This window comes from Sylvia atricapilla, chromosome 2, assembly GCF_009819655.1.
Source record: "Sylvia atricapilla isolate bSylAtr1 chromosome 2, bSylAtr1.pri, whole genome shotgun sequence".
NCBI classification, from domain to species: domain Eukaryota; kingdom Metazoa; phylum Chordata; class Aves; order Passeriformes; family Sylviidae; genus Sylvia; species Sylvia atricapilla.
Window position 1 is genome coordinate 22247795 of NC_089141.1, and position 26804 is coordinate 22274598.

The 26804-nt window shown below is 44.2% G+C and overlaps 1 protein-coding gene across 3 annotated transcripts in view; it reads right to left on the reverse strand.

Moving 5' to 3' along the window:
* LSAMP (limbic system associated membrane protein) overlaps positions 1–26804 on the reverse strand; it is a 991258-nt gene that overhangs the window by 297218 nt on the left and 667236 nt on the right. For 2 of the 3 annotated variants that reach the window (XM_066340982.1, XM_066340980.1), the window contains exon 1: positions 7367–7750. In XM_066340982.1, the coding sequence (XP_066197079.1) occupies positions 7367–7521 (155 nt within the window). In that variant the 5' untranslated portion in view covers positions 7522–7750. Of the gene's footprint in view, positions 1–7366; positions 7751–26804 lie in introns of those variants that run through there. The other variant, XM_066340981.1, reaches the window with a different exon arrangement.

The window sequence follows — 26804 nt, forward strand, 5'->3', positions numbered from 1 at the left end:
GCAGTGGCACCACGAGTGGCAGCTGCACAGTGGTATGACCACTCCCCTTTTGTTTTGCAAGTGCACAGCACAGAGGTTGACACGGGGGGAGCTGAAGCCCTCTTGGCCTTTCCTTCATAAATTTAAGAAACCATCTGAGAACACCCGTGATGGGAAACCAATCAGATATGTCTGGGTTCTTACAGGAGAGCGGGAGGGTGTCTGCAGGAGTGCGGTTTCCCTGCTCTTTCGAAGTTTTCACTACTTCCCTCTGCCAGGGAAATGCAAATTAGTGAGAGTGGTTCAGGTTACTACTGGAATGGGACAGTATTGGCCAGATCTACAGTGGTGCTAATCACTGAGCCTCAGAAAAGGAAGATGCTATATTCTATGTTGTGATATACTTGCTGCTTTTTTTTCTTTAACAGCTGTAGCAACTGAAACACACTGAAACAAAAGGGCTTTTCCAGCATTAGGGAGGATTACTGAGGTCCAAGAGTTGGAAAAAGCCACAGAGACCTCCAAGTAAGCAGACCCTTGTCCTGTCCATCTGGTAGTGCTGCCTCTCAGTTGCAAGTGTGGCAACTTTACTAAGTATATGAGCATTTGTCCAACTACACACAAGAAAACACTTTTCACTTTTAAATGGGAGCAAAGAGGGAAACACAGCCTTTCACAAAGGCACGCACAAGCACACACCTCCCAGATTTTATACAGATGTGGTACTGCAAAGTATCTGCTGAATGCCAGCCCAGTGTGAATGGGCTCATTTCCATCAAGTTGTCTGGGACGGAGGAAGGCCAACTCCAGTGAAATCAATAGAGCTGCGGCAGTGCTATTTCTCCTCTCTGCACAGGGCTGAGCACAGTGGGAGAACTCTACGATCACAGCTGGCCCCTCCCACACAACCAAGTTGCTCCTAATAAAAATCTGCAGAAATATATGAGCACAGAGGAGACTGGCAATTCAGATTATTTTGAAATAGCTGTTTTCTAGGCAGAGGTGAAACTCATCATTATTAGTTCCCATTACTTACCATAAAACCAGGCATGTTAGATGCGCTCGAAGCCTGAAGCAAATGCTTTGGTGTCAGATTCAGCTGAAAATCACATTCGTTTTTTCTTCAGCAAGAGAACAGCAAAAGAAAACTCAGTAAATTCCTGACTTCACCTTTGTGCCCTCCATTGCGCTTACTCCAGCAGAGCACGAGTTCACACAAACCAGAGTGAATTTTGATGGACAACAAAACTAGGTAACTTCAATGAAAATGGCTATATTCAGCCTCACAGTGAGTCTGTCGAAGCCCTGCCGCTGCATCAGCAGCAAGCTGTGGCCCCGCAGATCTGTCAGACTCAGATGCCCATGGGTCTGGATATAAAGGGCAGGTATGTGTAACATATATTTTGAAAACTTATAGTTAGGAGATGGCAAATTCCAGTAACTACGAGCTATTTTAAGAATAAGTCTTTCCTCATGACCTGCTGGGGAGGGGAGTGGAAGACGTACCGACTCTGAGCCACTTCAGGTAATACGTAGTACTATATAAATTATAATGCCAACTAAGTAGGAAAACATATGGTACTTGGTTGCAAACTGAAAGTGTGTGTGCAAACTCAGGGGAGGAGGTTAAAGCCATACAGTTCAATACTGTCTCTCCATCTTTGTGAATGCAAAATACACATACCGTGTTATTAAACATGCATCATTTCACCAAAGAAAGCCTTTCCTTTTCTAATTTCCATTCCACTTTTTCTTGTGATGGGTTAGTTCCACTTTGCAGAAAGCACATTTTCCCAAAGGGCCCCCTTTCCTCTAGGAACACCATATAAAAATAATGTGGGTATATAGGGAAAGATGATGATTGCCAGCCTTTGACCATACACATATTGCAACTTCCTTTATCATATGTATGCACACATACTCACATATCTATGGATGCATGTGTGCCTTCATATAATGGCACCATCTGCTGCCAGAGCTGGAAGTTTTGCAACATCATCTGTTACTACATTTATATATTTTTATTTTTCATTTGAAGGAAAGAATCAGCTGGGTTTGCACAGATCCCAACTAACTCTGTCTCGACACATGGACAATGGAACTGATAGTGAAGGCTTTGTACTGACCGGAGGGTCTTTGTACAGACTTGGGACTTCTAGTCAACACCAGTGTGGATGAGGACGTACTAGGGAATCCTCATTTGTCTCATTTGCTGGGTCGTTGTGTGGCTGAGTCAAAAGGCAACCCAGGCTAATGGATAGGTCACTAGGCTGGGTGTGCCTGAGCCCTGCCAGCAACCCTGGGTGAGCCCCCTCACCTCCTGCCCACCCCCAGCCTGGGTCCATCCCAGCTAATAGCCTGCCCGCCCTGCAGAGGAGGGGATCTCTCACTCTCTGCTCACGTGGCATTTAATACAAAGGCTGCCTCAACCTAGTGGTGGCCTCTAAGTGCCACAACAATACCACTAATAATCAAGGTTACAGTTTCACTGCCAAGACTGTATTATTATGTGGCATTATACGTTTGAACGTGCCTATTCTCATTTCTAGCAAAGGGCTCAGATCAGTGCTCCCTGTTATAAATCATATGCTAATTATAAGTGTAATCTGAACAGCTTTTACTTTTCTCTTAAAATGACAGTATAGGGCCTAAATTTTGTTGTGATGTTGTGTTGCTATTTTGCCTGAGGTGCCTTTGTCCTCTAGCACGGCTCCACATGTAACATACCAGCAAAATACTGGGAGGCCAAGAACAGAGTTTGCATAAATTGCTTATACTGCAGGATTATGCCAACAGCACGGTCATTACTGCTGGTAATTTGATTCTAGCCCATCCTTTGACACAAGCAACTTGAGGAAACTAAGTACCCATTAGGATGGATCTTCCTAAATGTGCTATCAGCCTGAAACTTTACATTATTTTAAAATACCTGGTAAAAATGAAAAATGCACACTCAGTCAAATGTTGGTTTTCATCTGTATGTCAGCACCAGATTGTTTTAATTCTGGATGAAAAGTTGATGCTTGGAAAAACCCAGGAGCAATGAGCCGAACTCTGGCCTTGGCGAGATCCCAGTTCTCCAAAGGCTGAACATCATCTGAGCAGTGCTCAGAAGCTTATGCCCTGTATGAGTCACTTGTACCTCTTTATTAGCAGTCCCTGGGAATCTGCCCCAAAGACAAATGGAATATTTCTGGCTCTGCCCTTGGGCTTTGGTGGATTTGTACTGGTATAACAAAACAGATTGGAATGGAGATATGACCCATTTTGGTTCCAGCTGGTGATGAGCTCCATTCCAGGAGTTTTTAAGGGCTAAATCTGCACTTGTGCCAAGGCTTCTAAAATCCCTGTGCAACTGCAAGTCCCGCTGACACCCTCTGATGAGCTCTTTGCAGGCACTTTGAGGTGAGCTGCTGTGGTGGTTCCTGAGGCAGCTGATCTTCCCCCAACATGCTGTACAGGTACCTGATCCCATAACATGAACGCCCCACTTCCATTTTGCTTTTAAACCATCCAGAGGGCCAAACACAACACAGAAACACAGTTTTCTTCCTTCCCAGTTTGCAGCAGCTGCCCTTCATTACTGCATATGTCACGGCTTAGCCAACATCCTTATATTCCTCATCCCCTCTCTAGGCTGATAGTGTGTTACAGAGCACACTTTGTACCTGCCTTTGCTCACTCAACATGTGCAGAGCAAATGAGGTGGGAAAGGATGCTGAAGGCAGGTAAACAGTGAGAAGATTTGGGGTTGGGAACTGTTTTACTTTTCCTATTTGAATTAATTGAGGGGCTATGTTGTGCATTTCTTGTTTGGATATAATTTTCTTCTTTTCCTAACAGCAAGCAAGGAAGTTGCATACAAAACCTGACAACCTCATGATTGTAATCTTGAAAGAAAGACATCAACAGGAACTGTAGCCAAAGTTCCCTCTCAATATACAAAATAAGGCTCGGTGTCCTTCTTCACTTGCTAAGGACAGAGTTAAAAAATGAAACCTTAGTAAGTCTGACAGGCTCACCCATATACAGTGTCATCTTTGAAACACCCTACCCTCTTTTCTTGGTTGCAGCTGGACAAATACCAGCAACTCTGCTCAGCCCTTCTCACCTGTTACAGCTCTCAGACCCATCCTCTCTTTTCTGCTTTGCTCTAAGGAGCAGACCATTACCCTTTTCCCTGTGGATAGTCTATCATGAGCTATTTTTATTCTCTCTGCAATTCCCTAACTTCCCCATGCCAAATACTTGCTAAGAGTCATCAACCTTCAGCAAGGCTGACAAATGAATCAAATCTGCTGCCAGGTCATTTAGGAGATGAGCCAGTTTAGAGTTAGGGACATATTTTAATGGTCCCATACTGAGGGAATATTTTAAATGCTATAGCTTTAAAAAGTCATCTCCAAACTTTTCAGAATAGTTCTATTCTGAGTAACAAGCTGCAGATGAAGCTTCAGAGGACTGGCTTCCTTTAGGAACATTAGGGCTTATAATACACTATTTTTCTCCACTTCATAGATAAGTCCACCCACCCATTCTTCCACCTACAAGAGTAACCCTATATACAAATATATATGGCCCCAAAGAGAAAGACTTCTTTAGAAAATCCTGTCCTTGGTGATTTGCTGAATGATTTGCATCACAATTTACAGGAACAAAATGTTTTTAGTTATCACTATATATACTGCTTTTATTTCTTTCTAACTGCGTATCATTTATTTCTCCCTCCTACACTTTCATTTCCCTTCAAGCTACAGGAGCTACTGGGCACTGGTAAACTGATGCTGCACAGTCCCTCAGAAGCAGATGTTTGGCAAAGATAGGTGATGTGATCCATGTATAGAAAACTCTTACCTATCTCCTTGTGGATATAAAGTCCTGCTTTGAACATGATTAGTATAGATCATCGAATGGAGGTAGTTTTTTTTTGGTTTTGTTTTTTCCCATCTAGCTCTTTTCCTTTGGTTGTCATAGTGGATCAATAGACAGAGAGGGTGAGGTACTGGGACTTCTTCAAAACAAGGCTGGCTTAAAGTGAGTTATGTTTTGAAGGGTCAACAAAACAGCAAGCGGGAAGTCAGCAAACGAACTTTTGCTCGAAAACTAAGGACATGAGATGTTATCCTGCAGGACCTAAAGTCCGTGGGATATAGGGAAATCTCACACCTTCCAGCTTCTTGTGGTAGTCTGTCTCCCAGTACAGCCTGATTTCGACCTCTTGTCCGAAGGAGGAACTGAAATATCCCAGAAATTCCCAGGGTCTGGTCCCAGGGAAAGGGAGAGGAGACAGCTGCCTTTCCTAGGAAGTGTGAAAAGCATGTAGCTGGCCAGATCTGCTTAAAGAGCTTAGGAAGGCAGATGAAGGAAAAAGGTACAGCCTGTGCACTGGCCACAGTCACTCCTGACAGAAATGCAGCCTGCCAGGAACACAGAATTGCCCGGGGCAAGCATTTACATGGCCGGGTGGTGTGCTGCTCCTGCAGACTGTGTCACTTGGCACACATCTGGCTGACACAGCTGGATCACTTCACTCAGGTGTTTTATTTTAGTGCCTGACACAACACTGGCAAGCCACATGCAATCACTGAAACCACTCTCCCATGCAGCCCCGTGGAGCTTGCTGATGAAGGAACGCTTTACACGCAGCACTGGCAGGCACCATCTCCACCATCCGCTTAGCCCTCTCGGCTGCAAATGCAGCTTTAGCACACGGCATCTAGATAAACTGAAAAGCTCCAAGGTTAAGTGGGAAATAGAAATCTAGTGACCCCTGTCTGGGCAAGTGAGCTTAATGACTTTGCTGCTGCTGCATGTACCAAACATATGCTGGCAAACATCTGTCTGAGCAGCCCCTCCGAAATAAATGATTGATGGAAGCGATTTGCCTTTAAAAGGGATATATCAGCTAGGAGTCCTGCCAGAAAAGGGTTAATGGGATATATGAATTGGTAGTGAGTGGAAGAGAGAGTAAAGAAGCTGGAGTCAGAGGCAACACCCCTTGTTTGGTGTTTACCATGTCGAATCTAAACCGCTTGCACTGCATATGCAAGGCAGATGAATTACTCTGTAAATCCTATTACTCTGTGTGGATAAATCTTACATTCAAGTTAACAAGTCTGGAGAGCTGGGGAATGGAAGCTGCTGAATGGATATTCCAGGATCAAAACAACCGAGGACATGGGAGGCGACCAAAGCGATATGCGTACGCAGACACACACACACACACATCCCTCTTCCAGCATCCTTCTTCCCTCTATCATTAAATGGGAGGGATGCAGGACACAGGGGATCGTGTAGCAGAGCGTTTGGTGACATCCAGCAGGATTTATTTCACAGAAAGAGAAAGAAAACTTTGCTGCTGCTGTTAGCTTTACTAGGGGATTGCTCCCTTGATGCTTCAGGGTTTGTGCACTATCAGCTCCTTGTACAGATCACACACTTATTTTAAATTGCACCCAGTAGTTTTAAAGGCATAACACACCGTGTGCACACTCACACATGCAGAATTTTTCTTCAGTAGGGGAGTTACTGCAGGTAAGTTGAGCAAGGCAGAATTTGAAAAAAAGAAACCTACAGGAAAAGGACTACTGCAGTTCAGCTATTTGGGACGCTCCTAACTGAAAGCCCAAGTAGTGTCAGAAGTGCCTTTGGAAAACCTGCACAATGAAACCAGAAATATAATACTCAATACTGCCAATAAGCAAGGTTTCATATGCAAAGATATCCTCATCACAACCAGACACACAGACACAGCATACACCCATTTCTTTAGCCCTACAAAAAACCCAACACACTAAGATATAATCTTCGTAAATGTCAGAGCTGCTACACCATTTTTTCACCAGCCTTTTCAACTATTGCTTCCATCTTCCCTCCCAACAGGGCACAAAAATAAATAAATAAAATTAAAAGACAAGAGCTTCCCAAAAGAACTTGCCTGAGAGTTCTGGCAGCACCAGGGATAAAGTTTTTGCATATGTACAAAAAGAAGCATGGGAAGATCAATGGAACATCTGGCAAGCACAGCTGGATCCCTTTTTGATTCCTCTGTTGATACTGCAGGGCTGGTGGAAAGTGTACATTCACAAGAGCTGGCTAACACAAGCAGATCTTTCCCCACTGAAATTCTTTCGATCCAGAGCACTACACAGAGGACAGTGTGGCAAGAAGTGTTCAAAACCTTCACAATTTTTCCATATTAAAGCACAAACACACACATGCAGAGCCTGTTTGTAGCAGCTGCCGCTGCTGCAGTTTGCGAGGTAAAACAACACACACTCTCACAGAGACACATACACACAAATTTGTGTCACGTCACACGTACACGTCGCATACATGGCAATATAGATGCACACACAGAAGAGGAAAAGTTGGCAAAATGCCCTACCTGAGGATGGCTGTATCCCCTTGCCTCACGGTGATGTTATCGGTACCTCGGGTAAAATCCACGCTGCGGACTGGCAGCCCTGTAGGGAGAAGGCAAAGCAATCTCAGTAGGACCAGTGGTAATTGTTTCCGATCAGGCTGAGCCCTTGCTACCATGGCTGGTCTCGTCGAGTTTCACTGTCAGTACTTGTCTCTTTCTCTGCCTGTGTATGTGGACAGACAGACGTAGAAAGAAAAACAACAATAATAATGTACAACTCTCCCTCTGATCGACAGCCCAAGAAAGGGGAGGTGATTTCACAGTCCTTCTCAGCTGCCACTTTCTCTTGCTCTTTTCAGTCTCTTGCTGGCTTCTTTTCCTTCCTTGCCTTTTATTTAATTTTATTTTTAAAGGCTTTCCAAAAAAAGTCTTAGTAGAACCTTCAAATAAAATAATTAAAAAAAAAAAAAGTGGGGGGGGGGGGGGGGGGGAGGGCGGGGGGGGAGAGAAAGAAGCAAGACGAAAAAGTCAGGTACCAAAATAACTACGGAATAATAACAATTAATTCGACCCGTTTAGAGTGATGAAGAGATGCGGAGGAAAAAAAAGAAAAAAAGAAAAAAAAAAAAAGAAAAAAAAAAAAAAAAAGGAAAAGGAACAAGAGGAATCCTGTGCCGCCGGGATGCGGGAGGGGATAGTCCTGTGGCTGTGCAGCCTCCAGCCCCGCGCTCCCTCCTAACCCACTTTCCCAGGCGGAGCGAGGGAGGGAGGAGGAGGAGGAGGAGGAGAGAGGGAGAGAGGGAGGAGGGAGCCTTACTCGTGAGACGGCAGCTCGGCACCACAGCGGCGGCGGGCGCGGAGGGAGCCGCGGGCCGCGCTCCCCATCCCTCTCCCGCGGGCGCAGCCCCCGGGACCCCGCGCCGGGAACCGGGACTGCCCGGGGGGACACGGAACGGCGGCTGGGAAGGGGAGGGGGTCACTGCAGCAGGGAGAGGGGGCTTGGAAAGGCGTGAGGGCTGCAAGGCAGAGGAGGGGAGCCCCGAGGAGAGGGGAGGCATAGAGGGAAGGGGATGGGAGAAGAAGCGGGGGCTGGGGAAAGGAGGAGAAGGGGAGCGGAGAACTAGAGCGGGAAAGCAGAGAGAAGGCAGGAGCAGCCAGGAGCTGCTGAGCGGGAGGGAGGCACAGGGAGCAGTAGGGCACAGAGGACGGAGGAAGGTACGGCCAATATTCTCAAGATGAAATAGTGAGGAAAGAGGGTCTGTGGCCAAAAGTGCAAACAACTTGGCTTAGCGGCCTGAAGCCACACGCTGGCTGATTTACAGAGCAGCATCCTTGGCAACTGCCTCTGCAGCCTCAAACCTTGCTCCTTCCCCTCTCAGACTTTCCTCTCGCCAGATAACCAGTTGTACATCCCTCCCTCCCACCTCTCTCCACTCAGCCCTTCCCGCCCCCCACCTCCTTTCCCAGCCTCGGAGCGCCGGAGCGGAGACAATGCCGGCATTGAGCTGCCCGCGGTGTGAATGCTCGGCCTGTGCTGCCGGCTGCCAGAGCCCGCAGCTGAGCCCCGCGCCCGCCCGCCGCCAGCAGCGCTGCCCACCCGGGAACGCTCCCGCAGCCCGCAGCCCACCGCAGAGGGAAGGGAGATTAAATTAATGGAAAGGAATAAGCCGTATGTTCTATTGCTGATGCCTGCCTGCCATTCCACCAGCCCGATCTCTGCCTGCGGGAGGGATCAGAACTGCTCCTAAGGATGCTTCGCTAATGTAACCCTTCTGCGACCAAAGCACAGCGGGGCTGGGGACGGGGAAGCAAAGGGGGAAAGAGGAGATTTACGAGGGGTCCCGAGAATCAGGTGCAAGAAAAGCCATGGAGTTACTCGGCTGAGAGTTGCTGTCCTGTGTGATCCCAGAGCTGGTACAAGTGTGTGCAGGAAGGGAAAAAACAGGTCTTGTACGTAGCCCGCTTCACCTCTGCTCCTGCATCCTTGTGGGATACACTGTGCTCAAACTGAAGAGACATAAGTAATGTCACTGTCATAGAAATGGCCATGTGGGACCAGATCAAAGGACCTTCTAACCCTTCCTCCTGTCTCCTAGCAGTCTAAAGCCAAAGCCTGGTGAAGGTCTCAAGCACAAGGCAAGCATGCAGTGGTACTGCCCCGGGGCACTTATCTATTTCTAGTGATTTATGGTTAAGGCATGTCCCAGCCAGTGGCACTGTCTTTGTAGTTAGTGGTACTTGAATGATTTTCTTCTTCCAGGAATGCATCCAGTTGCTTTCTGAACTCCTAGAAACTGGCCCCTGCTGCCTTGGTATGGAAAGGCCTCACTGTCTGAGTACTTAAACAATCCCTCCAAGTGTTAAAGGCGCACAAATTAGGGACTAGGGTCATGACACTGCTGCTCCTGTGCCAGGCATGCAGCAGCAAGAAGAGATGACAGCTTTGTATTCAAGCCAAGGAGTGAGGCGAGTCAGACGTTTCCTCTGCAGTAGACTTGGCACGGATAGCACCAGAGGGGGAGAGGAATGAGGAGCTAAAGGGGTTAATCCACTCTAGATGTACCCAAGCTGCTGCAGATAGAGATGCCATTCCACAAAAGATGTTGCTCTGGAGAAGACCATGCCGCTGACACCTGGTTGCTGACTAGTAACCACCACTCTAGGATGGAGAGTGCAAGGCCCAGAGATGCATCAGGCTGCTGGCATGCCAGAAGAGGAGCATCACCAAGGGGAAACCTCTGCACTGCCCATGGCAGACTTTGAGTACAGCTAAAACACCTGGTCCCATATGAAGTGACCAATGAAAGAAATGCACCCCTCTCACAAGCCAGTGATGCATGGATACTTTTTACAAGGGTCTCCCAAATATGTTTCATCTACATTTAATAAGAGCTATTGTATGTTAATTAAATGCCTGTGGAGTAAGGAAAACATATTTGTCGAAGATTAACTATTATGCAATGCAAGAAGCATCTGCCACCCAACTGCTAGAGCTCACTAAATATTTCCTTATCTCAGAGTATTTACTTAGGAGGCAATAACTATCCAGTTAAATCTAAATTTAATGCTTAGTTAAATATAGTTCATAGAAAGTGGCATCAATATGTTTTATACAGAAAACGTCAGAGGGAGTTTCAGGGAGGGAAAAGGAAGGAATTAATCCTGTCCCCAGGTTCCAGTAAAATCCTGATTCAAGGTGGGACTGCATGTGGCCATACCTCCCTACCAAAAGAGGTGCACCACAGAGGACTCAGAGGCCCCTCTCTGCTGATGTAGCCGTATAGGGGATGATTTAATATTCTTATGCACTTATACAATCCTCATTAGAACTACTTTAGCATGACTTAATAATAATAACAATAGCAATAATAATAATAATAATAATAATAATAAATAAAAAAGGGAGAGATGAGGAAGAAATTCCCTTGAGGGTCTTGTGAATCTTGTGAAAAATAAAACCAAAACCTAAAGCTGTTAAGTCTTATTTGCTTTTAGAAGTGTACAGAAGCAAAAGGAAGGGGTTGCATAGGTGTAAAAGGCCAAACAAGCAGGAGTCACACAAAACCTAGGAGAGCGCCTCACGAGTAAAATAAATAATGCTATTTTTGTATGTGTTCCCAGAAGAAATAACTCTCTGGACCAATCTCCCCCTGCTGGAAGCAGATAACAGAACAACAGGTCTGGCTCCTAACTTTCCTGCCTTCTGAAAACTTGAGGAAAAATTCAGGTAAACAATCACAGCATGGACACCAAAAATCCATACCACAGCCTTTTAATTCCATTTATCAGTACTCTTGGTAGGTGCAGGACTGGCAGGATGAGCCTGACTGACCAGATTTTGTCACTATGCAGTTCAGGAATGGACAGAGCAGCATGAGCCCAGCCCTATAGGTAGCAACCACATCACTCCCATCCAATGCAAAACACTTCAACCCTGTTTAAAGGGAACAGGACCCAGAGCAACACACTTCGAAGAGCACAGACGGTAAGGCACAGCCTGAGACATGATAGAAACGTTTGGATGGCAGGTTCAGGAACACATCTGTATTTCCACACTATGGATGCAGGATTTGTTTGTGTACCAAGCTGGAAGGAAAACAGCAGCATGAGCTGAGGCAGCCTGGCTATTGCTACTTTCAGTCTTTGAGGGGAATGGGCTGGAAACAATGCAGTGTTGACACCTAGGCCAGCTAAAAGAGAGGGCCTCCACACTGGTCGTGGATGGGCAGGAGATATGTTGAGATATGCCATGCTGAGCTGCCCAAGGACAGGTACTCAGGTCCCCTCTGCCTACCTGTGTGGCAGCTCAGTTTTTCAGATACTCATGGACTGACATTGTGAAAGCCTGAAGTGCCATCTGCTTTTCATGGAGAGCCAAGAGACACTGAAAGCATGGACTCTGTCCACAAATAGGAGTGGGGCTTTTTTTGCATTTGAGGTGGCTAAATGCAAAGAGTGGTCCATGCACTTCACTCAGTGCCAACCACAACAACCATCTGTGTGCTGTGGATGGCTGCCCTTTAGGACTGAAGTGAGGCTTGCCAGCTCACACCACAAACAGTCACAAAAATGGAACTGTTATCACTTTACTTTCATTCACTACCAGCCACACCAAAACTGGTGACTTGATCCCAAACATTGCTGAAATCAGGAAAAAGGCATTTCTGAAAAATACCGAAAAAACAAACTGCTCACACAAGTCTCCCGACCATATAGTGACTGACAGAATAGTTTCAAGGGGATTCTGCAATGGCTCTGCCAGCAGAGCCCAGACACATAGGGATTTTATTTGGGATATCTGCAACAGTGAGCGAAAACGTATGATGTTTTGTGAGCTATAACGCATTTAGTCAGGATACACTGCCGCACAATGCAGCAGAGCCTGCTCAAAGCTTCTCAGCCATGAAGAGAAAATGCAATTTTGTCTCATTGGCAGAGGAGTTATGGAGAGGAACGAGGCAGAGCCAAAGGGGTTTCACAACATGGTGAGGAAGATTAAGGGACTGTGGAAAGACAGCCGTGGTCTCTCTGTCCTCTCTTCATTCCCGTATCTGCAGCTCCTACATACACACATTTCTACTCTGATGTGCAAGGGCAGCATCCCACTGCAGTTAAGTAGTTATGTCCCATTCTCCTTTGGTCCCTGGGATACAGGGAGCCATAGGAGTAGAAGAAAAGGAGGAAAAACAGGGCTAGAAGAGAGATGGGAAATCAAACTTACCTAAGCACTTATTATAGGGAAAAATTCTGCAGTTTGAAAAAAATACATATATATGGCTTCTACGTATAATTTGCAAGCCTAAAAATTAAACTGGCTTTTGATGCTGAAAAGAAGAGCCAGTTTAGAGACAAGGCTAACATCCAGACATGTAATGCAACAAGACCAAGCTCTGAAGTAAGGACCTCATTAAGTAGAAGAATTTACTGCATCGAGAGCACTCAGCAAGGCCATAACGGCTGTTGATAACATGCATGCATAACACCTCTTTCTAAACATGGTCACTGAGCTGGAACAGAACTCCTTCCCGTACAAGAACAAGAGCTGATTTTCACCAATTTGTGACCTTGCTGCTATGCAATTGATCTGGTTTCACAATTGATCTCCTTTGTGTGGACAATTTAGAGGTCAAGGGCCAGGTTCTCAATTACTGTAAGCTGACATATCAGCACCACTGTCAGAAGAGCTATGCTGATCTACACCAGCTAAAAAACAAGTTGTGAAGTTCATCTTCTGTGCTGCATGGGTAGAGAACTCTGTTACCATCTTTGAAAGAAAAAAAAAAACCAACTTGTTTGACTGGATGAAGAGATTTTGTGCTCAGAATTTTCAGAAAGTTTCACCTTTACCTAAAGACCAAATATGAAGGCTGGACAGGAAAAAATAGTAGCCTAAAGATGCCTTTATTTTCAACAGAATGACCAAGCAGAATTAAAGAATTGGTACTGCACATGGTTTGTAGCCTTAATTACTGGTTGCTATCACAGCAAGTGCTTGTGAAGAACTACAGGCTCATTTGTAGAAGGATCCTTCCCACTTGAGAGGGTCAAGACCCTGTTTCTTTTTTTGGTTAAAACAAGTTGCCCTTCCAGTCTTCTATGAATACAACAATACAAGAATAAAAGTCATCAGTAGTGTCAAGAGCATCACACTGCCTTTCCCCTGAAAGATCACATACCATTAGTGACTTCCTCATAACTGGACTCTGCAGCTGCTTTTTGCCAGAGGGTGTCAAATCACTTGGAAACCACTGGAGGCCAGGCTGCTCAGCCAGTGCTGCTGTATGGCAGGTAGCCAAGCTGCCTGCCATCTCCCAGCCCCAGCAGCAGTCCCAGTGGGAAACTGTGGACTTGTCCCCAGAAGAAAAGTTGGCTCATGGCTTCAGCAGCAGGGGAATAGCTGATCCCAGTTCTCTCAATCCTCGTGGGAAGAAAGTAATATGTCAGCCTGTGTTTTTTAAATGTGACTGTTGGAGTTAGGCATGCAAATCTAGATAAGCAGTCCATACCTCCCACTGTGGACAGCTTCAAAATCTCTTTATATTTGGCAGTGAATGGTTGCTTCACCAATGTCACGTAATACTTGATGAGTCAGGCAGTGCCAGACTTCAACCCTACAGGTCCTTAAATAAGTTACTTCCCTATAGGAAGACAGTAGCTCTATCTGCTTACTCCTAGTATCTCCCAAAATCTTTCCTCCCAGTGCCAGTGAATATTTACTGCTCTCAGCAAAAGTAATTAGGACTGACTTCACAAGTGACCGCAGTGGTTAACAGTCCCTCCCAACACAGAAGCAGAGAGATGACCCAAAGGTAGGGAAGTTCTAGGAGGACAGTCCAAATTCCTCTGTGAATTTGGGCAAATTACTTAATGAAGTAGTCACAGAGGCATAAAAAGTTAATTTCCCTAGACTCTCTATCCCCTCAGAGAAGTAATCTTGTCTTGAGGGCACTCAGAACAGATGCCTAATTTAACCATTTTAAATTGTCCTGTCTCTCAGGGCGTGTCAGAGTTTACAGCTCCATTGCAGAGATCCTCACACAAGCTTCCAGTCCTGCACACAGAGCAAAGCCCTGAAGGCTGCAGGGTGATCTGACACGATCTGACACTACTCCACACAAAGCCCCTGCAAGACTCAATCTACAGAACATACCAGGCATGACCTATTTCCAACGTGCTCCTTAACAGGCCCCAAAACAACTGCCTGGCAGTTGCAAGGGACGTAGATCACTGCAGACAGGAATTCTATAGAGCTGAGAGGTGGTCAAACCCATCCTGTGGAGCCCTGATGCATATTCGATGACCTATGCTGGCATGGAGTTCTTGACACAATGCTAATGGATGAGCATAATCACTCTGACAGCAATGATTCTGAAGAGAGCTCCAAAGCCTTGCTGAAATGATACATTCTACATATCCGTCATTACCAGGGAATTAATTTTATTGTGAAGCAGGCTGTTGTGCCATGCATTTTCTTGTCCATTACAACAGCTCCAGCATCACTTTTATGGAACTTTAACTGAGGCCTGCAGCAAGACACGAAAAATTCTCAAGTTTTGTGGTGCTATCAGGACACAAGGCAGTGTCAGAAAGCCTCACATGCAAGAGAAATTTGTATGCAAAAATTTGGAGAAAGCTTCCTTTGAAACTATGACCTGCCTGAATTCAAGCTTCTGAAAACACTTCCATTCATTTCACTGAAAATAAGGAAAACATATCTTTAGCATATCCAGATCTTCAAGATGAAAAGCCAGGAGAACTGTCCCACAGACACAGGCTCAGTTAATACCATCCGTACAGACTACAGGTCAGGAGTGTCTCTGCATCAGCATTTAGAATTAGTGCATGCCTAGTATTTCAACCTAAACTTTTTTATGTTTCAGCTTTTCTTCTTATCTTTCCACTACCCTCCTCTAAACTTCTCACCCTGACATTTTCAAGTTTCTCTCCCTTTCCTGTGTTGCTCCCATGCCCCAGTTCTGTCCGGCCATGTCATATTCATGCATTTTAAAGCTGGAAGGGACTTTTCAGATCATCCTATCCAGCTGCCTGCCTCAAGCCACAGAAACTCACCGACTTCCTGGGTTCAATGATTAATTACCACATCAGATTAAGAATTTTTCTTGTTGTCTTAAACACAAACACTATTTCCTTTATCATCCAGCCTCTGAATTGAATCATGCTTTTGTCTGGTTAAATGGTTGCCTATTATTAAATACTATCTCCTTGAAATATTATGTTGTACCTGTTCAAGTCTTACATTGTACCACCTTTGTTCCTAGCTCAATACTTTGCCACAAATGCCAAACACATGGTGCCAGAGTGGAAAATAGGGTGCTTTCAGCAGCCTTTGTGAGAGCTGGCAGATGCAAGATTAATATCACTGTCCTTGATATGGGCCAGATAGCAAAGAAGCAGGGGCAGGAGTGGCCATTTTAGGTCCAAGTCTAAGCATGGGAAAGGAGGAAGTAGGAGCAGGGGTGGAACAACAGAGGACCTGCCCACCAAGAGGTGCAGAAATTCAGTAAATTCTCAGAGACAGAAGGCATTTTTCTGGAGGTGATTCCAGCAGCTCATCCTGTCAGACAGGACAGAGGAACCTCCAGTTCTGTGCTCAGATGCAGTGGCCATGCAGTTGGTATGGCCTGTGGGCTTCACCACTTGCAGGAGCAACAGCTCCTCATTGCAGAACCCTGATTCCACTCCATCCCAGCTCATGTTTAAATCAGCATGGATAAAGCAAAACCCAAGTGTAGCCAAACTTGCAAACCGCTCAGATGAAGCAATACCTCTCAGAAAAAGCAGCCCCTTTCCAGGGACAGAAATTCTTGCCTGAACCACTGCTTATGACTCTGCTAAGGCTGGGCTGGATGAGGGATGCACACATCCTAAAGCAGTTCCCTGAAACAGAGGTGTGGGGATGTCGGGGGGGTTTCCTCACCCGAGCTTTAGGTGGTTTAAAGTCCTTGGCCCTCTAAAAAGCCCCGAGTCGCGTCCGTGTAAAAAAGCAGAGTCCTCAAGGTTTGTTTTCAGGTTTCCCATGTTGTTTATTATTCGATATCTCAAAATTTTCTCTGCTCCCAGCCGAGGTCCAGACAGCAGCTGGGACACGAGGTGACTGACCCACAGATGGGATGTCCCCTAGCATTTATACAGATAATTACGTACTAGTTATTTACTATTTTGTGCCAATGCCCAGTACCCACACCAGAAGTGACATTCTACTTCGGTCCAATCCATTCTAACTACTTTTTGCCATCACCGCCCCAAAAAATGGAGGACGAGGAAGAAGGAGAGGTACATAAAGTACCACCCAAATTCCACCATCTTGTCCCCATTTACTCCTATTCTAAAAATTCTAAAACTATTAAATTCTACATCATCTACTGTGCCAAATTACAACTTTCACATCCTGAAAGTTTGTAATTACTTCTGCAATGTTGAAAGCTTTTCCCATGGATTAAAATCAAACCCGGTGTCTTCCTGGGATCTGTGCCAAGGTCTCCGAGCCCCCTGGACCGTCTCCACACCCCCCTGTCCAGGGCTCAAACTCCTTTCCTCAGGTCCCAGGCCATCTAAGGGGATGTCCTGGACTCCGACATGGGGAGTCCATTTATAAAAGCCTCCCAGGCAAGAGTGAGAATAAGTAGGTGTTCTCTTGAAGGGGCATAAAATCTGTGTGAGGACTTGACCTGGTTCAGGCCCTGAAGTGCCAGCAAATGCTCACATTCACACACACACACACACACACACATATAATTTACTCAGCTCCAGCAACCTGTTAGATCCAGCAGCTGTCAGGGCTTTGTGAAACAAAGAGCCCACAACCCACACAGGAACGGAAGCATTGCTTCCTGTGAAACCCCTGGAGGTTGTGCATAGTCCTGGCCTTCAGTGACACTATATTACTTTCTTAATTTATACAACATACCAGTATTTTTTAAAATAATGTAATGAGCCTAATAGCTTCTTCCAGCAAGCAGAGTTCAGGGAAAGACAAAGAGCAGGTTGGTCAGAGCACATATAGCAGCTGGCTGAACAAAGGCAAGTGATCTGAAAAAAAATCACTAAAGTTGGATCAGTCTGGGGCAAGATAATAAGAAAAGGCCCAAAGGAAACCTTTGATGAAGAGATGAAGCTCTGAATAGGGCACTTACATGCTTCATTACTTGCCCTCTGATAGAGGAATGGACTGGAAGATGAACTCCAAATACCACACCTATTGCATATGTGGGTGAGGCTACCTCAAGTGTCCTCCAGGAAAATCTATTTTTCAGCCAAAGTCTTTATCCATAACACCTTTTCACCTTATTCTTTCAGTCTGCAAGGAATCATCCCGTGTTTGCCTGATAGCAGTGGGAATCAATGAAGGGCCTGAATTTGTGAAATGGAGGGCTCCAAGTCACTCAAGTATCTGCTTCTGAGCTTTTGGTAAGACAAGCACTTTCACATACAATTTTGAGAAAGAATGGTAAAATTGGTTTACCAGAACTACTTTTCATCTGATGAGAGTACAGCACAAAGGAGCTGACAGGAAAATTTTCTAAGGCTCGGGGTGATAAAACCTTACTGCCAAATGCAAGGGGTTACCTATTGATGTGATGAGGATTCTGTGGAAGAAGGTTCCTAATTTGTCTATCAGTGTCTGAGATGTCAAAGGCAAGCCTGACAGGTAGTAACCCCTTGGATGGATCAGAGGGATATAATCAAGTGGACCTCTGCCACTGATTTCTGTGGAACTATGATTTCATTTCTTGAAGCCTGCCTCTAGCTCTTATTTTCTGTAAACTGCTCTTGACTGGAGAATAAGTGCAATACGAAGAACAAAGCAAACACAGAAATTAAGGCACACCTTCAGATTCATGTCAATTTAACTTAACTACAACAATTTTCCAGTAAGCTCATTGCTCATCAAAGGGAGGAACAAACAGTGAATCTGGATGGCTTCAGACAGACACAGCATAAGCAAATTAAGTGCAAATTTCTCCTGCACCCAGCTCATTCAGGACACCCCTGTTCTGTCCATCAACATGCCCCGGTATTCCTGCCCACTCTTACCATCTGCTGATGTAGCTAAGTCCTGAAAAGAAGAAGCTGCTATTTCCCATGAATTTTTAATGTAGCAAGGAAAGGGCTGCAGGAAGAAGAATATTTGGTGGCATTTACTCCCTGTGATCAAAGCTATTTCATGTCTCTTGTGTGATATTATTGGAACACAATATGAAGTGAAAGCAGCGTTCAGATTGAGGTCCCTATTCAAAAAACATTTTCTGCAGAGAAGAATGCAAGAACCAGAACCAGCAGGAAACCGATATTCTTACAGCATCTCTCTGCCCATGTGTATTGCATCACATGACAGAAAGAGCCAAGCAGGTACCTTAACTCCATTTCCCTCTGTCACAAGCACAATGTTCAATGGGACACCTCCACTCACCTGTGAAAGCCTTCCAACACCCAAAAGCATTTTTATGGTCAGCAGTAAGAGACCCCATTCTAAAGAGATAACATGCCACAGAAGGTCACTGCCGTCACTGGCATTTGTTAAAAAAATACTGACTGTGTGCTTGTACACACCACCCAAGAGGACTCAATGCCATAGAGAGAGCTGATATGTCCTGTCTCTGTCCTATCATGAACTGAGCTAATCCTTCAGAGCCAAGAGGCACAGGAAGACCATATAGGAAAATCTGTTATGCACTCAGTGAGCAGAAAGGGAAATTTTAGCTATTAAGAAAGGGGTCCAGGAGTTCAGACACATTTGGCTCTCAAGAATTATGGATTAATTCCAGACCCTTCCTTTCCTCTACTAAAGGGCATAACAAAACACATGCTATAGTAAGTTTTTTGAAAAGTTTTTCTTCTGAACCTCAGACAAACATGGATGCACGAGAATATTCCCCTGGGAAATATCTGCACTAGCTGAATATGCTGTAATTACAAATTGCCAGTCTTATTGCCATTGTTCAATTGACAATAAAACTCAAGCACTGAGAGGCCACACTGATGAAACTCCTAGCCACAAGCAATGTCTCCCATACAGATCACATTCTGTTGTTTGAGACCTTCTGAAGCAAATCTGTCCACTGCTGGTAAGTGTTTGACGAGTGCTTCACGAAAAGCCGATGCCTTGTTCACAATAAACCTCTAATGGCACTGAGGATGCATTGTTCACACGAGCTGAAATTTTCAACCTCTATTCCAGGGCTTAAAGACTGAGATATCTGTAAGCGACGGTCAAGGTTCAAAAAGCAGCAAGGATACCTGTGCAAAAATATTTGCCCATTGAATCCTCCTGCTGGTACGAGACTCTTGACTGCTCACTGTAAAGCATCACAGGAATGCATCTGCACTAATATCACACAAGTAAAAGACAAGCAAACCACAAGGGAAGCTGAAGTGAAATTTAAGTATTTTGCTAAACATAATGTCTGTAAGTAAATGCTGACAGCCATCATGCAGATGTTTACAGAGGTAACAGAAAACCTCTGGATGGACCCTGCTGCTTTACATTCTTTAAATTTTCTACAAGAAAGCTGAAAAAAGACTTTAAGTGAGGGCACATAGTGATTGGACAAGGGGGAATGGCTTTAAACTGAAAGAGAGTAGGGTTAGATTAGATATTTGAAAGAAACACTTTACTGTGAGGGTGGAAAGGCACTGGACAGGTAGCCCAGAGGAGCTGTCATGCCCCATCCCTGGGAGCATTCAAGACTAAGTTGGGTGGGGCTTTGAGCAACCTGTCCTAGTGGAAGGTATCCCTGCCCATGGCAGTGGGGTTGGAAGTCGATTACCTTTAAGGTCTCTTCAAACCCAAGCCATTCTGTGATTTGGTGACTCTGGTAAGGGCTCTGTACTGGATACGTCTTTGTAGATCACTGTGCAAATCAAGCAGAGTTGATTGAAGCAGAAAAAAGGACACGAATGCTCAAAAATATCCAAAGGAAACTGCAAAACATCAACACCATATATAATGTGCCTGCAGTCCCTCAAAGCTCTGCAGTGAGAAAGCCTTATGAAGCAGAAGTTCTGTTTCTACACAGGAAAGCAGCAATGTGTCATTGCTTAAATCTTTGGACTGGAAGCTGTTTTGCTCTTACTGCCACAGAGAATGCACGAAGGATTTAGGTTTCACACAAGGTGAACCCTTCCTGCTTCACCTACACAGCACCACAGAGCTGTGGGGGATGTTACAGACACTGCAAGTCTGTAAGAAAGAAACTGGTGGAGGAGGGTCAGGGTGCAGTCCTTTGTGACAAGAGGCCTGTGACACCATCATGCTCTGTGTGTGTGTGTGTATGAGCAAGGTGAAACTGGCATACGTGATATTCCAACTTAGTGGGATGACTGAATAGGACAAATATTAAGTTTTAAGCTCTCTGGTTTTCCTGTCAGGAAGCAATGCTTACCAAAAGAAAACAAACCAAATTGGTTCAGACAGAAAGGGCAAAAATCCCTTATTTCACCTGGAAATCAAGTCTTTCTTGTAATTTCCTTTATGCTTCTTCAGCTTTCTAAAGATGTCCTCACTTTCAGGAGGCAATCTTAAAACACAGTGTTTGAACACATTTGCCAGCATAGAGTCCATGTCTTGATGACTGGGGAACATGCAATACACTTCTTGTTTGCTAGATGTATTTAACTCCCTATGGAAAGATTCAGGATGTCATCAGTGCAGTCAAGAGCTTTTACAATGTGAAGGTGGTGTCCATTGTTTCTAGTTCCTGTAGTATCTTTCCACAAAGCTGACAAGTGTTTGGATAGCTGCAAGAAAGATGGATGGGGTTGAGATATAGAGAAACACTTTATGATTAGAATATGATTATTGAGGTAATGAAGCTCTCATAGCAAATCCTAAAAGGATGAACAAGCTGCTCAAATTTGCCTTATTCCCTGAATCCAGCAGTTCAAGACAACTTTTCCCATAATTTTAAAGTTCTAGTCTTCCTCAGTGTTCTGATTCTGGATGAAATAATTTTTTTCTCAGTAGTGGGAACAGTTCTGTGTTTTGGGTTTAGTATGAGAATAGTGTTGATAACACACTGATATTTTGATTGTTGATAATTAGTGCATCCCATAAGTCAAAGGCCTCTCCATTTTCCATGCTCTGGCAGTGAGAAGCACAAGAAACTGTGAGAAGGATGGCCAAAACAGGTGACTGCTACTGGCCAAAGAGTTATTTTATATCACAGAACATCATGCTCAGTTTACACCATTCAGGAGTCACCCAGAAGAGGGGCTGATTGCAGTTTGGGGACAGGTTTGGCATCAGTCAGTGAGTGGTGAACAACTGAGATGCGGATCACTTGTATTTCTTGGGGTTTTATATCTCTCTTCTTTTTATTACTATTTTTATTGTATTTTACTTTGTTTCCGTGGTTGTACTGTTCTCATCTCAACCCATGAGTTTTATTTTTTTCCCCTGATTCATTCCCCAACCACTGGGCTGAGGGGGAGGTGGGCAAGCAGCAGGTGGTGCTTGGTTGCTGCCTGGGGTTAAACCACAACACTTGATTATTTCACCAGAGTGGAAGAGAATGCCAAATTCTAACATCCCTCTGAAAGACACAAAAGCTGTTTTGATGACTCATCTGGCAAATATAGCAACTACTGCCAATTAATACTAAGTCAGAATATAAAACTTTGGAAAATTAAGGCAAAGGGAAATAGTGTTTAAGATTAGGAAGTGTTTAAAAAAAAACCCGCAAAGTGTTCAGTATGATTTGTAGATTCTCCTTTTGTCTTAGACCAGCCAGAGAGATGATTAATGCTTTCTCATTATTTCTTAACAACATTTGGAATATAAGCAATAAGAAGTAAAGAAGAAAAACCCAATGTAGAAACATTTCTTCTTATTCCCTCATCAGACATCCTCAAAAGAAAATACAGAAAGCTCACAGTAAGACTTATATTCATAAAATAAAAAAAAAAAAAACAACCAAAAACCCTGGAAAATTCCAATCAGTGCCTGCCTTTAGGATTCTAACTTGGTATATATGTTCTTAAAAAGAAAAATATTCTTTCTTGCTTTGTCTGCACAGGGACTTAAGAAGTGCAAAGAACGTGCATTTAACTAGCTAATATGTATTAAGAGCTTAGCACAAATAAGGCAGCATGCTTCCATGATGTATTAAAAATCAGTTAGTTAAACCTCAAGCTCCTTCTTGCCATTATGCTTAACATATGTTAAGATCACACTGCCTTGTCTTCATTAGGCTGGTAATACCTGCCCCCAAAGACAGCTTCACCTGACAGCTCCCCTGAGAAGGACCTAGAGGTTTAGCTATGTTGGCAAAGCCATCCTAAGTTGACATTCTGCTGATGTGGCGGTAATGTACTTCCTATCTCTTCGTTCCTCCAGTAAACATTCTTTACAAAAGGATTACAAGGCCAGGGAGCTGCATTTGCACTTTGGCTCTTGTAGTGTCACATTCAGCATCGCGTTTCCACGCGCCTGCGACCAGAGAAACAGAGGTTTATAGCAGAGGCCTGCTCCCCAGCACAAGGAGGTGCAGGCTGGCCAGCAGGCTGGCAGGATGTCAGCTGCTGCATGTCCATTCCCACAGACAAACTGAGGCTCATCCTGAAATTCTCTTGCTTTGGTTCATGACTTCTGACCCTAGGGGAGGAAAGAAAATGCTACCTGTCCTTATACCTGTGTGAATCCATCCTGATTTTTCTTTCCTAGATGACAGCATTTTGTAAGAATTTCACCAAGTCTACAAGCTGCTTTTCCATTACTTCAGTTTAGGTTTTCAGCATGAATTCAAAAAGAAAATTCCCTGCCTCTGGGGTACAACAGCATGTTAACTATACCAACTGCTCCTTCAGAGAAAGGGCCAGTCCCGATATATTCACCACTTCCTTTGTGCTGTTTTTCCACTCAAGTCGTCAAAGAAGAAGTTATTTTTTTCTTCTGCTGTTTTACTTGCTCAGGTGGGACAGTCACCCAGATGTCACCAGGCCAGAGATCCAGTTGGTGAGGTACGGAGGTGCCTTGTCAGGCACCAAAAACCATCACAGAGTCTAAAAGAGGCTCTTAAGACCCTAGTGACACATTCACTGTGTGTGCTTCCTCTGCTTTACAGCTGACTCACATGGAGAACCACCAGGCTCTCTCCAGAACAGGAAAAATAACTGCATATTATCAGTTTAAAAGCCTCATAATCCTCAGGCAACAACTGAGTAGTAACTGCAGTGACAGGCAAAATCTTTCTGCTTCATATTAATAAACCCTACCACAATACTATGGCTTGCTGCATCAAAGGCTTTTACATAAATGACTTCGGTTTTTTTTAACACTAAAACAAAGAATATATGTGTGGAAGGACTTGGGTGTTCAAGGCTTTGATTAGGTTTCCATTTGCTGCACATGTTGGTTTTGAGGAACTAGACTACATCACTGGAAATAAACAGAAAGCAAACAAAGAGTACAAATGGGGAAAAAGCAAATAATCCCTGTGTTTTAGTGGTCTGACATGTCAATTGCCAGACCAGGGGGGTAAATCCCTTCCCCAAAGGAAGTATTTTAAGTACTTTAAAGTCCCTTCTCCAAAGGAAGTACAGTACGACTGTTGCTTTGTTCTGGACACCAACTGTCCAGTGTCAGTTGTGACGAGTCACTGCTTGCCCTAGATATGTTTGCTGACATAGGGACACACAAAGCCGTGATGGTGAGGCATTTTCTTTAGATTGGAATAATGCCATTATGAAGCATTCTGCACATCTCCATTTTACTCCCATAAACCGGACAGACAGAAAGAGCCTCCTCCAAAATGCGGCACCCCTGGAGCTGAGTTACCCACTCACGACGTCCTTACTTAGGCGGCAACTTCTTCTCCCCTGGGAATGGCTGTGTAATATGAATGCCTGTAGACCATTTCCACAGATGTCCTGGTTCCTATTTGGGTTGTAGCTCACTAGCTGCACAGTTCCTTTCCCTCACTGAAATCACGGCACCGATAGTTCGGCCAGGAGGACAGAACACACCACATAAGCCTGTGTGTGCTTGTTTGCCTGGCCCTAAATCCTCACTCATGTGTTAAACTCCAGCCAGCACTGTCTCACCAGGTGCTATTGCCTTTGCTGAGGTACCTTTGGGAAACCACTCAGATTTTTGCTGGGTAGTTTTGCAGGGATAAACACATTCCTGCAGTGTAGCCGTGGGGTTCCTCTGACATGACACTGGCCTTGGATGAAGCAAGAGATGCCTTGGGGGATTGTAGCACAGCCAGGAAGAATGGCTGAAAAGATAAGAGCACTGAGGCCTTTAAACTACAGCTCTCATGAGGGCTGGTGATACTGCTGCGTAAACAAAGTTTTTCTCTAAACTGGTTGAATTAAACAGCTCAGCTGAGTGGGTTTGAGCAGACTGGAAATACAGTAGTTCCCAGAAAAAGAATAGAATGTACTGCAAATAAATAACAAGAACAGCAACAATAAAATAAGTGAAAATCACACCTTTCCCAAATTTTTTGGGAAGCATATTTTCCACTTTAAATCATTGTAGACAGCAAATTTCAGAGCTTCTCACCCTTGCTAACTCTTCACACTGTTTTCTTTGCAATTTCTAACAATTGAAACTTTCCATTTCTCCTCTCTTCATTACCATCCTGATACTAATACCCTGTACAAAAAGAGACAGATTTGAACTTCCATCAGAGAACTGTAGCAGCTGCCGAGGACGGAGAGGATTTTTTTTTTCTTTTTTTTTTTTTTACTTTCTTTCACAACAATTAAAAAGAAATATCTGACTGTTTCTATGAAAACTGTGGACTGGACAACATCTTGTAAAAAATATTGCTGGCTGAAAACTGGCAGTTGCTCTGTCAGTACAACAGAATAATTAAAACCAGTATGACAATAATTAGCACTTCTGTGGTTCTTTTCATCCATGGATATCAAAGCACTTCACAGAAACAAGTGCAGCTACCTCAATTTTTAAAGCTGAGCTCAGAAAAAACAAATCAGAACTTCCTCCTTGTGGAAAATTCCAACAACTTCATCACAGGTATTAATCCTAAATTAGAGATAAGAGTTGAAATATTTTTTTAAAAATTCCCAAAATCAAGAGTGCTTAAATAATGTGCCAAGGTTGATTAGGAAATGTTGCTGTTTTCGATGGAGCCAAACGTTTTGCTATTCTGAATTTAGTGCATTTTGGTTTGAGTCTCTCAACAATACATCTGCCTGTGGGAAGGGAATGCCTCCTGGGAGCTGTAGTTCATGTTTCCCTGCTGAACTTGATAACTCTATTAGTTAAGCACTGCCTGTCCCCATCCTTCCCTAAGGCTGGACCTGCCTGTCTTGATGTTCTGCAGAAAAACATCATCAAAACAATCCTCACTGCCTCCAGAATTGTTGGGGAAGAGGAGGGCAAGTCATGATTGCTACTTACAGGTGTCTCACCTCAAACCAAAGCTGCTAATGTACCTTGCCAGAAGTTCCATACCCAGATGCTTATTGATAAGGCACCCAGCTACCATGTCAAATACCACAAAAAGCTTCCTTTCCAGTGAGGCTGCAAACGTGCACAGGAGCAGAAGGAGCTTGAACAAGCTGCTGCATTCCTAAAAAAGCCCATTTATATTTACTGCATTTCCTCACCTAGTCTGAGTGTTTCATGGCTTCACTCGTGCTCCCCTTACACACACACAGGGACAATTTATCTTGCTGCTCCCAACTATGAGGCTGCTGAAGGGGCAACTTTGATGACTGATCAAACAAGACTGAGCTGATTAAACTTACGTTGTTTTCTCTGACTGTTCCTTTAATAATTTCAGATCAACAAACCACAGGCAGACTGCAGGTTCATGAGGGAGAAATCAACAGGAAGCAGTTAATATTTCTACCAATTTAGCTAATGTTACTAAAACCAAAGTAGATATTTACAGGCACAGACCATGTGGCAACTGAACAATATCAGTTTCAGCCAATTATTTATGATTACACACACAAACAACTCAGTCAACTCTTTAAACCTGACCTGGTAAATCAGGATGCCCATTTGTAAATGATCATCCACCTGGGGAAAATCAAGTCCAAATTCTGCTCCTACAAAAAATATTTTTTACCTGGATTTTAGTATACTTTAGAGATTTTTTTTTTTCCTTCTGATACCATGTCTGACTGTAAAACCTGACAGACGTTATATGGTGCCCCATTCCCAGATGCTTAATGTATTAGCCTTCCAAATGTGTGTCAGGTCTACAGCAACACTTATTAACTCCACACCTGAGTAACACCCATGGCACAGCTCAACCTCACTCGATGAAACCATCCAAAACCAATTCCAAAAGCAAATAAGCAGAGCCGTCTAATTAATTAATGCTTCTGGGTAAAAGCCTACCTTGCAAGCAAGCCTCTCAGGCCCATATTTCTCCACTTGTGTATTCGCACAACTGAAGAAAGGAACAGGACTTTCCCCAGCTTTACCTGCAAGCAACATACTCCACCATGTGAAATT